Here is a 13,507-nt window from a genome sequence, read left to right as displayed (position 1 = left end):
GGATGAGTTTTACAGATTTAATCGTAAACAGCGCGATTTCTCGACGGAGGAGGTTGTTGCGGCGCTAGCCGCGTACGCGCTTGCCTTGGCATAAATACACGCACACCCCACCCGCGGTGAATAATATCCCTAAGTTAATCACATCCTAATTAAACAACGATCGGGCCTTATTAAATAACCCCGTTGTCACCGAGAAGAGGTCTACCTGATGGGCAACAGCAGCGGCGGCTCTTGACTTCCCGCTGCCATCCCAGCCGAGGGCTGCGAGCGCGCGGCGGACAGCACCTGCTGCACTTCGGAGCGAGTTCCTTAAGCTGTGTAAGCGGACACCACGGGAAAGATGAATTGTGATAGCTTCTGTTGGATTCACACTCAGCCTTCCACCAAATTAAATAGCCCAAACCCTCCACTACCAAATTCAGGTTATTTTTCCCCGGCCTTTTGCGTTCTGCAGTGCTCTGAAAATTAATGAGAAAAGACATGCTTTATCAGGGAAAAATCCTCCCGGTAAATACGTGGCAGACTATCAATTTCAGATTCTGGCATATCACTCCAAGATAAATATTTCCAGTAAGGCAATCAGAGAGAAAAATACTCCCTGTAAGCAGGGACTGGGCTTCGGTCAGCAGCACGGAGCACTTGTCTCCGATCAGCCAGAGCAACTCCGGCAGCATCGCTCACAGGCACTCACTCTATGGGATGGAGTTGGGGTTTTTTTGGTGTGTTGTTTTTCTTTTTTTTTAAATGCTCACATCCAGGGGAGGTGGTGGGAAAAAGAAACAACAATCCTCAGGCAACACTGAACATGAGAGACAAACGGCACAGCAGAGCGTCAGGAGGCACAAGGGTCAGGTATGTATTTTAAGGTAGCGTAATTAATTGAACTTAAATCATTTCTGCAAAACTGCCGTTCCAGCCAAATGCAAGAGGAAAGTGATTCGAGCACAAGCCTGGCGGGGACCTGAGCAACCTCCCGACCTGCCCTGACCCCTGGGCGACGCTGCAGCACCACAGAGCACGCCTTCTTCAGTCTGAGGGCTCATTCGGGCTATTTTGAACTTCTTTTTCACCTGGTCAGCTTGCACTAAATACTTATTACTGCTTACCATAAATCACATGAAGGTGGTTGGTTGACTTTTGGGATTTTTTTTTTTAATTCTATCTGCAAACAGACTCTTCACATGGAGCTACACGAGTGCCGTGTCTCTGCACGGGAAGATTCGAAGCTTTTGCTTCAAGCATAGAAGCAGGGGAAGGTGGACACACAGAGGCAATGGCTTTGGGATCCCCAAACCTGCATCCTCCCCCAAAGCCGAGGGAATTGCTGGTTAAAACTTACCTTGAAGGTCTTTGCACATCGCCCAGGCTGGCAGCACCACCTGCTGGGAGCGGGCGGCAGCGACACCGCCAAGAATTTCTTCCTCAAATCTAACCTAAATGTAAATATTCCATTTACAACCACGGGAAGAAAGCTGTAGCCACTGAAACTCAAGCAAACAGCATCCAAACCCAAAGGGTGCGTGAATAAGTAAGATGTCAGTTGAGCCGGCACAGCCCTTGGGTGGTTGCAGGTACGCGATATTTCGGCGACACCCCAACAGCCGGGTGCTGTTGGCTCATGTCCTGAATTTCGGGGAAGAAAAAAAAGCAAGAAGTGAAAAAACTTCCAGAATTCTGCCACGGTTCGTAGTTACTCTGACATCAGTCCTGAAAAAAAACCCCAAAACAACCATCCCCAGACCTGAAACAAACAGAACAGAAATGGGAAATTATCAAAAGATAATCGAGAGGCAGGAGTACAGTTAGTGCCAGTCAGCACAGCTTTATAAAACTCATCACCTTATGAGGCAAACTAATTTATATACACATTTCTTGGCAAGATTCCATACTCATAAAGGTAATTTAAGCCAAAAAACCCAACAAACTCACTTCTTCCAAAGCTGAGTTAGCTGCAGGTTGTTAACCCCTTGGACACTAGAAGTCTTCTCTCATTTTTTTACTTCTGACCTTCCTTGTCCAAAGGAAGTATTTGGAATACTAGAGCTAAAAACGCACCACGTCCACAGCCCCAGCTGCATCCTTTTTTAGGTTTTAGCTTCAGTTACTATTCCTTAGACTTCCCCCGTTAATTTAGAAGCCACATGATATTTAGCATTTAGCCTTCTAATACCTCAAACTTACCAGAAGCGAAAACATCGAGGACTATAAATACAAACTTCCCTAGTGCTGCGCTTGCTCTCCAGCAGCCTTTAGATCGAGCTCAGCAGCTCCCTGGTAATAAATTAATCTCGACACACGAGTAACGTAAAGCACGCGCATCGCGCCAAGACCCACAGGCGCACGGGGGTTCCACCACCTAAAAGGCGGCGGCGCACCCCAAAACTCAGTTCTGCCGTTTTTAGCTCCGCACGCGCCCTTCTCCCCCGTTTGCTAGGAAGCGAACCAGGCGACGGTTACCTCTAAACATTTATTTCGATCCATGTACAGAGTATCGTTACGCGAGGGCCGCAGCGTGCAACCGAGGGAACCACGGGAGAGGCTCGTAAGCCATAGAAATTGGACTGTTTTTACAAAGACGAGAATCGCCGGGTTATCAAATCTCTCAGGTATAAATATCATGAGGTAAGCAATACTTAAGATGAGGCACTTCAACAAGAACCCAAACGGTAATCAGTGTACAAAATTATAAACAGGAACAGTTATCCATATTGCCCTCAGTTGTATTTCAAAACGATTTATATTCTATATACAGCGCGTTACATGCCTTATGCAAAACATCAAGGAATGTAGGAAAGGAACCGAGTCAGCATCGCACACCACGGATCCTGGAGAACACAGCGATACACTGGGGAGGAAAAAAATAAAATACAAAAAAGTAACACCTCCCAGAAAGAACGTTTGTCCAGACAATCGCCTGTTTTTTCAGGCACTAACAGAAAGTTAACTTGGCATTAACATCCAAATCTGCCAAAGCAGAAGAGAACGGCCCTGCCGCGTTCAAGGGAGAAATGCCAATTAGGACAGGATTTAAGCCTTAGTGGGATTTATGGTAATTAGAAATGCAACAAAATTTCACTTTACAAAGAAATTAATTATGCCAATTAAAACGCTTAGCAACTTTTACTGGGAATTCACACAGTATTGTACATATATGGTGCAGATCCACACCCAACTTATCAGAATTACTTGTGGCACACTTCCAAGAAAACTTACCATAGTAGTATTGGAATTCCAATTAAATGTAAAAAGTATTTGCAATAAATATTTCCTTATCAAGATTCATAGAGAGGAAAAACATTCAGCGAAAGAAATAAGGAATTTACGTTCAGAGAGGGTGCACAAGCATCTAAAATCCCCCAACAGCACAGCTCGCCTGGGAAATGAGGTCAGTATTTTCTAATAATATTAAAAAACCAACAAAACAAACACTTTCCAAAGAATTCTCGGTGCCGAAGGGCTCGAATCAGCACAGTCTTTGTGACAAACCTGCAAGTTAATGGAATAGCAACTTAAAACATGCTTTCTCCTCCTACGCTTCCGGAGGTGGGGAAGGAAACAGAAATTTCCAGCACAGGTCATTACTCTAAGAAGTACCTGCATGCTGTGGGAACAATATCCTACATTCACTCAGTCTCACAAGAAAGTAGCTCAAATTTTATTTTTCGATGGCCTCTGAAGGTCACCCACGGTTTACCTCTATTTGGCATTTTAAACTCCCCGAACAAACGCACGTTACATTATGTCTTCTGTTTCTAAAGATAAGCCAGCCGAGTTTTGAAGTGTCAGAGGAACAAAGGAAGAGCCACAGCTACTAGGAACAACAAAATTAAACTTGGCAAAAAGTAATGGATTTTATTTACAAATACATGTCTGAGGATTACAATGGAAACACACTAAGGAAACTCCATCTCAACAAAAGCAATGATTTATTGGTGGGGGCATTAAATGAAACAGATTGACAGTCTCTGGTTATGGTCAAGCAATTATCCAGGAGTCGGAGATAAAAGTGAAGATCTCTTTGATTGCGATAAGGCCTTCCAGTGTCTTTTGCGTCCTAGTGGCTCTCTCCTTTTTTGCCAACTACCTGATAAGGAAAAAAAACACAAAAAAACCCAGAAAGCGTTGAATTAAAAAAGTCCAGCCAAGTATTTTTTTCTTTTTTTAAACAAGGCTCAAAATAAAGAGGTGCCACTGAATTTCCAACGAAGTTAACACATTTCAGCATGCACTACTGCAGCACCTGCAGGAGCAGCGACTCCCTCGGAAGGGTTAGGAGGGGTGCGAGATACACAAGAGCTCCTACAGAGAGCAAAGCCTCGGTCTCGCTTGGGAGACAAGTTAGCAGTAACTGCAACAGAACAGACCACACTCAGAAAACACGTTATATGCCAAGCGTTCACCCTCAATAAGCCACGTTTTACGTTCTAGTGGAAAAAGAACCACTGGGTGCTCCAAGACAGGTTTGCATCCTTGCCACGTAACGCACCTTGTCACGCAGCTCAAACCTAGAAAGCAATCTGGGAGTCACCTGATTTTTCAGTTATTCCTTGTCAAATCATCAGTCCTTACCCAGTCTCTCCTTCCAGCCTCCAATTCTGCAACCTCCACCTGGAATCGGAGTCAGCGCAGCGCTTGCCTTGTCTGAACAGATCAGCCCTGCCAGCGCCCTGGGCACGGCTGCGCGGCTTTAAAGTTTAGTCGCTGCACAAGGGGAGTTGGGCCCCTGCGCTGGGATAACTGAGCCCAGAGCCCCGAGACCGGAAAATGATGCTGATTCAGTCACTCCTCTGAAAAGATTCAGGCATAGTTCTAGTACTCATGGGGGGAAAAAAAGTATCCAAATGCAAATAAAGAAATATAAACCTTAAGGTTTAAGGCTTCAAACAGCAGGAGGGACCTCGGGCAAGGCATCGATTCCCCGATTCATTTCCACCTCGGTCAGAATTCACAGGAACAGAGGTTTGAAGATGATGCTAACGGAGCACAGAACTTCCCATTACTACTCATCCCAAAGCTGAAAAAGGTACAAAACCTTCCTTGCCCGCTAAGCCATCGGCAGCTACAGCAAACGTGCTCAGTACTGATCACCCCTGCGGTGAAGTGACAGCAGGATTTGGACAGTCAATCCCAAACTACAGAAAAACAAACCCAAAACACACACAGCTGCGAACTGGGCAAGTCTCACGGACCCGCTGGAAGTATTCTTCCTGATCCTTCCTCTTTTTTTCCTTTCTTCAAGAGGGAGAGTTTTTCACTATCCAGTCGAGTTATCATTGTCACAAAATAACTGAGATTCAGTCATGAAAAGCACTTTTAAAGATCATTTTCACCTCCAAGGAACCCTTGACAAGGAGCATTTCACCAAGCTGTGAATTCAACCTAATGCTTAAGGTCAAAAAAAATCCAGTCTGACAACATGAAGAAATAATAAGAAATATCCAAAGCCCAATTACTTGCACTAAGATCCAATTAATCAAGTTAAAAAAAAAAAATACAGTTAAAATTGTCAAGAAGCAGTATTTGTTGTGTGTTTCCAAAGCACCAAACTGTGTTCACACACAGATTAAAAACAAAAAAGAAAAAAAAAAGCACAGTTAAAAGATTAAAGATTAGGTGTTAGCAAATGTGGATCATCAATGAAAGATATCGCTGTACCAGTCGGAGGCAGAAAGTGACAACTCGCCCATGTGTATGACCTGCGAAAAATCAATCACACCCACGTGGATATTTTGTCGCCACAGGTCGCAGGCACCCATTTTCTGACCATCCCACTCCACCTTCCCAAAAGCTAAGAAAGCCTTGAGGCCAGCATCACTGCCGAAGGGCTGACTCAAGCACGACCCCTGAGTTTTGTGGCTGTCGAAGTGAGGGAAACGATACCTCATTGTTCAGGAACACATGAGCTGACTCCCTGACCACGAGATTTTCTTTGCAGCCCTGTTGGTGTTAGGCCACCACATGAGCAAACCCGAGTTGTGCTCAACTCTGCGAGGGACACGGGACCTGCTGCTCTCCCCTTCAACAACCAGCTGCTGCGCAGGAAGCGGCTAAACCCGAAAGCACGGCCTCGGATCCCACCTCCCCGAGCCGGGAAGCAAACTGCATCAGCTCGATACTTAGCAGTCATTCCGACCCATGGGTTGGGTTAGTTTTTTTTTTTTTTTACTTGGAAGCAGAACATGTGATCAATCATGAAAACATGACCAGAACCACGTTCACTTCCTAATTCAGAGAAGATATTTCACAGGCTCTTACAAACACTTAACTCAGGGCAGGGGGGAAGCATTCCCCTGCCTTGTTAATCGTGTTGCGATACTATTTCTATCCTGATCAGGAGAGAAACACGAACAGCAGAAACAGACTGAGACGAGGGAGTGAGACAGATGAAAGCAGCGAGAAGTAGCGTGGGTAACTCCTCGAGGAGACGAAAAGAAAAATAAGGTTTCCTAGTTAATCTACAAACCTAAATATAATTAATGCCCAACGCTACATTAAGGTTTCAGAGCTGACAGGATCACTGGAAGAGAGGGAACAAAAGTTAAAATTCCCAAGAGCGCTGCGACTCTGCCAGACTACACATCCCATTTGTTACGATGAAATATTTTAACAGCCTAGTATTAAAGCTACACGCACGGGAAGCCAAATCGGAATACTGCTCGCAGCGCTGCCGAGGAGCTGAACCGAGACAGGAGGAGCCACTTGCCAAGGCGGCAACGCCAGCTCCTCTGCTTAAAGCGGTTCCTGAACACACCGACGTCACAACGCAACCACCGCGAGACCGCTCGGTGCCCACACAGCCTTGTAGCTTTACACACCTCCCTTCCACCTGTCACAGGATGAGGTGCCTTCGCGGGGACAAAACATCCACCTGCGAACCCAACGGAAACGCAAATTCTGAACTGGCTCGCTACTGCCGGGCAGTCACGTCGCGCTGAGAACTGAGCTACGCAAAAATCTACACATAAACCGCAAAGGGATGCGGCGCCCGGAGATCCTTGTCTTTGTAGGGTGGCGTGAAGGAAAATCTCCCCAGGCAGCAGCTCACATCCTTGCAGCAGGCGGTGCCAGGCTAAGGCACAGCTTCAGCGCTGCGTCCCCCAAACCCAGCGCTTTGCCCACACAACTCGGAACGCCGACAGAAATGGGCTCAACGCTAGTCTCAAATCCACCAGACATTCTACAAAAAAACCTGAATTGCTTTGCCAAGCGCACCCCAATTCAAAACATAAAAGTTGCCGACACTCAGAAGGTCGGGTTTAAAGAGCGCTCCTGCCGAGAAGACACTTTCAGTACTTTTGGAAGCAAAATTCACACCGTTTACAGAGAACTGAAAGCGAGACAAATCAAACACCGAGACAGAGCCCCTCACAACCCTACCAGAAAGTACGGCAAATTAATGATACTAAAGGAAGAGTTGCACCACTCATTGCAAGGGATGCCCTAATACGGTAAGTACTGATGAAAAAGCCATACAAAAGAAAAAATGTAAGCAGATTGTACATTAACATCTTTCAGGTTTGGAACAATTGGAAGGGCTGTATTAGCAAGGTCTAAAAATTATATCCAGGTCATTAGAACAAGTTTTTCCATGAGTTTGAAAGGCAGCAAATCCTGTTAAAGTTGTATTTATAAACTTCAATATTACCTGCAAAGGTATTAAGTTTTACATGTAGAAGACCAAGTTTTGATGTTAAAAGTTCCAAGTATGTGACACGTTGGTGAGCGTTAGTGTTTTAGACCTTCAAGTTATAGGCTATTTATATGATAAATTCTGTGGTGCTTTCCATATTATTGCTCACCTAAACAGTATTCTGTTGGCAGGTGTTACAGCAATATTTGTCCTTTTACCAAGGCTACCAAGTTATAAAAGGACTTTTAGAAAAAGTTACAAGTAGCTTTGAAGTTTTAATTCTTTCAAACCCGTTTCACATTCTCAAACAATCGAACAAAAAAAGTGCCTTGGTTTTTTGCACTAGTGTGCCTGCAGTCGTACTGCAACAAGTTGTTTGCTTCTTCATTTCCTCTTTAAAAAGCAGAAGCGTTTAATGTTATAGATACCACCTTGTGACCAAATATTTTTCAGATATCAAGCTGAATGTCGCCCAGGGAATAAAATCTCTCAAAGTAGAAGTCGAGTCAAGGAGTCCAATTTGTACATGCAACTGCTTCTCTACTTCCTGAACACCATCAGAGAGCACATTTCAAAATCAAGACAAATCTCACAGCTGTTAAAAAAACCCAACATTTTCTATCGCGCATATAACTTGATAGTCCCTCAATTTTTCACAGATACGTTTTTGAGTAAGTGTAAAACATTCAAACGTGCTTTTAAGAAAGAGGACTCACTCGCTTGAAGTCATTCATATTTGTCGCTTGGACCGGAGTTCCAATAAACGTGAAGTACGTAATTCTTGTTGTCTCTTCATCACCATGATTGGACTGGACAAACAACTAAAGAAAAACACAAACCAAGAGTTCAGGTAAACTGCCCATCCCTGAATTAATACAGAAAACATTAGGTACCCAACCAAATTAACAGAGCTTACAAATTGACCAGAAGCCCTTTCACAGAATAAAAAGTGCGATGAAAAATTGAGGGTGGATCAGCATTCCAGCGCTCCCTCTAACTCAGAAGCAGCTGGGGATTTCTGTGGCTGGCCCGCTAAAACGTAATTTAATCCAACCAACGCTAGATCCATCCACTTGCAAATCCATAGCTCAGGCCACGAAAATCACTTCCATGGAACAGAATTCAGAGGTCAGAAGATACCTCTCAGGGAGGTATGTTGGTAAAACCACAAGGTGTACGAAAGGTCAGAACAGAAGCTTCACTTACGGTCACGCTGTTAACGTTCTGAAATTTTACGTAGCGGAGCTGGACAATGCCATCTTCTTTAATGTCATCAGGTGTCAGCTCCAGTGCTTGAGTCGGTTCACTTCTTTCTGCCTCTTCAAAATCCATAGATCGAGGAAGGTTGATAAAGATTTTGATGAACTTTGGACCTTGCCCTATGTTCAAACAGACAAGTGGCACTCTGTTGCTTAAACATATTTTCAAAGTGCTGCTCGAGAAGCCCTCGCTTAACACAGTCTAACAGTTTTGCTGTATCACACAACATCTGGACATTTTGGGTAAATTTTGTAATGTAAACTGAGTTACTGTAAAAAACTAAGCTGCATCTTTCAGTGGCTCTTGCATTAATTCCTGAATTAAATGTCAATTTGCAGCATATCAATCTACAGGAAATACTTATACTTGTGTCATAGCAAACACCTATGCAAAAGGTCAGTGGAAAAAAGGAATGAGATCATCTGTTATACAATTCATTTACAACAACTTTACTGAAGTGGGATTCTCAGAAGGTAAAGCTCCCAGGGACAACAGTCTCCCTTTTTAGAAAATTCCACCAAACACGGGCAAAGCTTCCGTTTCAAAGATACGATTAAATGGACACTTCACTCACCATTATCTGGCCCCTGAAGTTTCATAGAATAAAGCTTGACAGGTTGACTAAAAGCTACAGTAATAAGCAGCTGTGAGGAAAAAACATGCTGTTAAGCACTGTTTTCTTTGTTCTTAAAAAAACCAAACATAGCATGATGCTTAACTAGAAATAAGGCTGAGCTTTGAGTACTGACCCTCACTACAGCCCACACGGGCACTAGTCTGCCACTTCAAACACTATTTCGCTTGGCATTTTTTCCAAACATAAAGCTAGGTGAAACTAGAAATGCTACAACCACCTGCGTTTACTAATTTTACTTATATTAACTTACTGCCATCTCCCACTCTTTCTTACGCTACCATAACAATATAGATTAGTTCTTAAAAGTAACGCCTGCAGACCAAACCATCACTGAAAAGATCTTGCTTAAAAACAGCTGCTGTACCTGCTCATCACAGTCTGATTCCAAGTAGGTAGAGTCTTTACGTAAACAGTTTTCAAATCCGTGGTCATCACTCTCATTAAGACATTCACAGCCGGCTTTATTGATAAATGGCATTAAATCCATCTGAAAGGAAAAGCAAGCGCGTTGCTGAGCACGTGGCAAGTGCACCACGAACTCACCTGGGATCAGGAGACACTGGAATGAATGAAATGCTTTATTCAACAGATTAAAACAACAAGACACGCAGAAAACCTCAGGGGCTTCTATCAAAAGCCATTACAAACAAAACCGACAAATACTAGAGTACTCAGATGTATCTTATTCATAACTGAACAAGATTTTCCCCCTCCATTCAGAATCCTGCACCCCCGGAACACACGTTTGCCATTCTGAGAATAAGAAACTGGGCACAGGGCGGATTTTCAGATACACGTTCGACAGGACAACAGCGGCGTCAGGCACGCCACAACGCGCACGAACCGTCCTTAGACCGGCGCTAGGATCAACTTCAGAGAAAAAAAAAAAATCCGTGAAAGAAATGGGCCTCCCCAAAAACACATATTGCAGAACAAATTAACTGACCTCTACCATAGTTCTTACCAGGCAAAAAAGGGAACTTGAAGTTCTGCCCAAAGTACCAGTGTTTGACTTAGAACACGCTTAAAAAGCAACGGGTACTTTTCAAAATTCAAGTTACACAAATGTTAAGGAAAAAAGGTATTTTAAGAGATGCATACATATCCTTTTGGGATATCTGTGTCTTCACTGTTTCCAGGGTCATTCTCCAGGTGCTGCTTAATTTTTTCTTCTAAGCCGACAGCATCCGCTCCTTGGTACTGGTCGATCCGCACTTTGTTTCGGAAAAACAGAAACGTTGGTGTTGCCGATATATTGTTGGTAGCAGCTGTTCCCTAGAAGGCATAAATTAGTTATGAGCATTACCTAACAGAGCATTGCCAGTATGATAAGACCTAGATAAGAAGGCACACACAGGTATTAATCAAGTTACATCACAAGCAACATTTATTTTATCAACAGCTTTAACTCAAACAACAATTTTAAGTTAAATTCTTCAAATTCTCCAAGTCCTTTACACACTTGGGCATTCTTTGAAGGGACTTCAAACAGTCAGGAGATTTGCTGGTACCTCATAAAAATCCCATTACTCACTTGCTCTTGAAAGGGGAAGATGGCTTAATTTAACACTTCTTTTACAAACTTTCTTTGCACCTGCACTCCTTCCCCTGCCAAGCCACCCTCACACACAGCCAGGACTCGCAGCCTGCTGCTGCAGAAGGTGATTTCCATTGGATTTCTACCCATATCCACAGCAGTTATGCACCCACAGTAGCCTTCCCCAAACTTTCCACAATCTAGTGTCATTTGCAAACATCGCTACCACTCTGACATTCACCTCTCTCCATTATAACTGGTTGTAATTCAAGACGCTTCCTTTCAACTCAGCATTGTTAATTTTTGTGAACAACCCTCCAGTCAATCAGTAGCTCACCTGTAACACTGTTCTCTGCTGAAAAACAACCTTGAGTAGTACTTGAAGGAACCTAGCCCCACTAATCGTATCAGTTTGCTGCATTTTTCATTCCGCTCAATTACACCAATATTTGTTGCACCAATACTTCCCTTTTTTAGTTCATACTGGTGCTGCCGTCTACATGTAACAGTATTACCCACAGAGCACAAGCAGCAGGAACTGTCAAAGTGTCCCTGCAGCGCTTAACTGAGGGGCATCACACCGGTGACTGCAAGAACACTCTTCCAAATACAGCGCTGTTTGTTCACATCTTTGCGCAGAACTTAATTTTGGAGAATTTCACAACAGGGCTATTTGGGATTCACCAAACGTGTCAACAGCCACAGGTTACTACTCTTGGTATACCATCTGAGCAGTTTTTCTTCAAGTTTCCCATTCACCGCCTTTGCTGCTCTATCCCTTTAAATTGAAAATATGTTTTTGAATACCAACCTGGCATTGATGGACATCTACTTCCAAAAACGTTGCCTGGGGATATTTGTTACTCAGCGAATTGAAAGCTGGAGCTATCCTTAAACAAGGGCCACATCTGTGAAAACAAACAGCTTAACTTCACTCAGTTTGCTGGGTTTTTGGTTTTGTTTTTTTTTTTTTGAAAAGAAGTCTGCCACAAGTAGAATTAGCACATTCATGTTCTTCCTGATATCCTTGGTACGTGTTAAAATAACCTTCCTACCTGTCTGACAGATGGTGAGCAATGCTGGTGATACAATTAAGAATGACATTTGGAAACACATCATGAAGTGTTAATTCCCACTTCCTCAGACAGCTTCAATGTCACATGATTAGCTTCACCTATTAATTAATACTAGCTTCACGTTTTCCATCTAATGGGTTTAGCTCCAGCATCTTTTACCGCGAGGCAAAGTCCTGCTAACTGAAGTGACAGAAGGGAGGGCAAAGAGTTGTCAGCTTTTCCCGAAACAGCGAAAAACCCACTCTGAACAGAAAACTAGTACTAGCACTCCACCTTACCTCCTGTGAAAAAATAGTACCTACAGTCAAGTCTACACACAGCTTGAAATATTTAGCAGTAATAACACAGCAAGCCTTTAGCAGGAACAATAGAATTTTTACCACAATAAATCTCACTTAGAACTGGAAGCAGCTACTCCCACACTTACCTGACCCCAGTAGAACAGGCCTGACTTCTGTTGACTTAACTCTATCACCTGGCTGACAAATATGTATTTGCTGATTATTATACTTTTGCTTGCACACATGACGTGCACGGCCGCAACTATTTCCATGGAGGAACAGTCTCACAACTCAGCTTGCTGCGAGAGAAGCAATTAAAAAGCAGAACAGCGAAAAACCCTGCAGGAACTCCCTATTGACATGGGGCATACCTAAACCAGAGCGTTCTGCCCATAGAAGCCTGCCAACACACACAGCTGTCAAACAGCACAGGTGGGACCTGCTTTACCCTTCTATTCTCTCCTGACAGAGAGGGTACGGACCCCTAGCAGCAGTGCAAACTCTATACGCTAAGAAAAAGTTGTTAATCTACCCAAAACTGCATTCCCAGGGCCTCTCCTGGATGTGGAACATCTTCCACAGCAGCACACCTGAACCCTCGTGAGCTCCAAACAGCCGCTGGGAGCGGAATGGCTCAAACGCCTGCTTAAATAAGGGGCGGGAAAACAAATAAAAAGGGCATAAGCACTAAAAGCTAAGACTCTGGTGTGCCTCAAAGCCCAGGCTGCCCAAAACTATCGCTGTTCTCCCTTATTCCACAGATAACCTGGGGATAACCGAGTTTGGTCCACGTTACACCACAGCTGCACTTCAAACTGCCACCAAAAAGGTGGGAAAAAAAGGACATCTGCTTGCCCTGGGCAAAAAGGATAAAGATCCAGCTAACTTCTATGAAGGCACAAGATGTTTATACGCTGAAATTAAGCAAAAAGGAGCTGCCTGGTGGATTTTAAGGGCCATCCTCCGACCCGCAAGCACATTTTAAGCCAGCTCGGAGCACAGCGACAGGTTCACAAGCCAGAAGGGCGATTTTAACAACAGAAAGAGCGAAAACAAGTCGTTCTTGAAGGCGCGGGGAGACGCCCT

At 43.9% G+C, this 13,507-nt stretch overlaps 1 protein-coding gene across 1 annotated transcript; it reads right to left on the bottom strand.

Moving 5' to 3' along the window:
• Positions 1 to 3,814: 3,814 nt before the first annotated feature.
• On the bottom strand, positions 3,815 to 11,972 carry TXNL1 (thioredoxin-like 1; the record flags this gene model as incomplete). Its single annotated transcript, XM_009870889.1, has 7 exons — positions 3,815 to 4,084; positions 8,347 to 8,451; positions 8,837 to 9,009; positions 9,465 to 9,534; positions 9,892 to 10,014; positions 10,629 to 10,802; positions 11,876 to 11,972. Coding segments are annotated over 7 exons (772 nt in total), but the record flags the coding sequence as incomplete, so codon positions are not given.
• Between the last annotated feature and the right edge of the window lie 1,535 nt (positions 11,973 to 13,507).

This window comes from Apaloderma vittatum, unplaced genomic scaffold (assembly GCF_000703405.1).
Source record: "Apaloderma vittatum isolate BGI_N311 unplaced genomic scaffold, ASM70340v1 scaffold13536, whole genome shotgun sequence".
Lineage (NCBI taxonomy): Eukaryota > Metazoa > Chordata > Aves > Trogoniformes > Trogonidae > Apaloderma > Apaloderma vittatum.
Note: the sequence above shows the minus strand (reverse complement) of the source record. Positions and strands in the feature narration are given on the sequence as shown.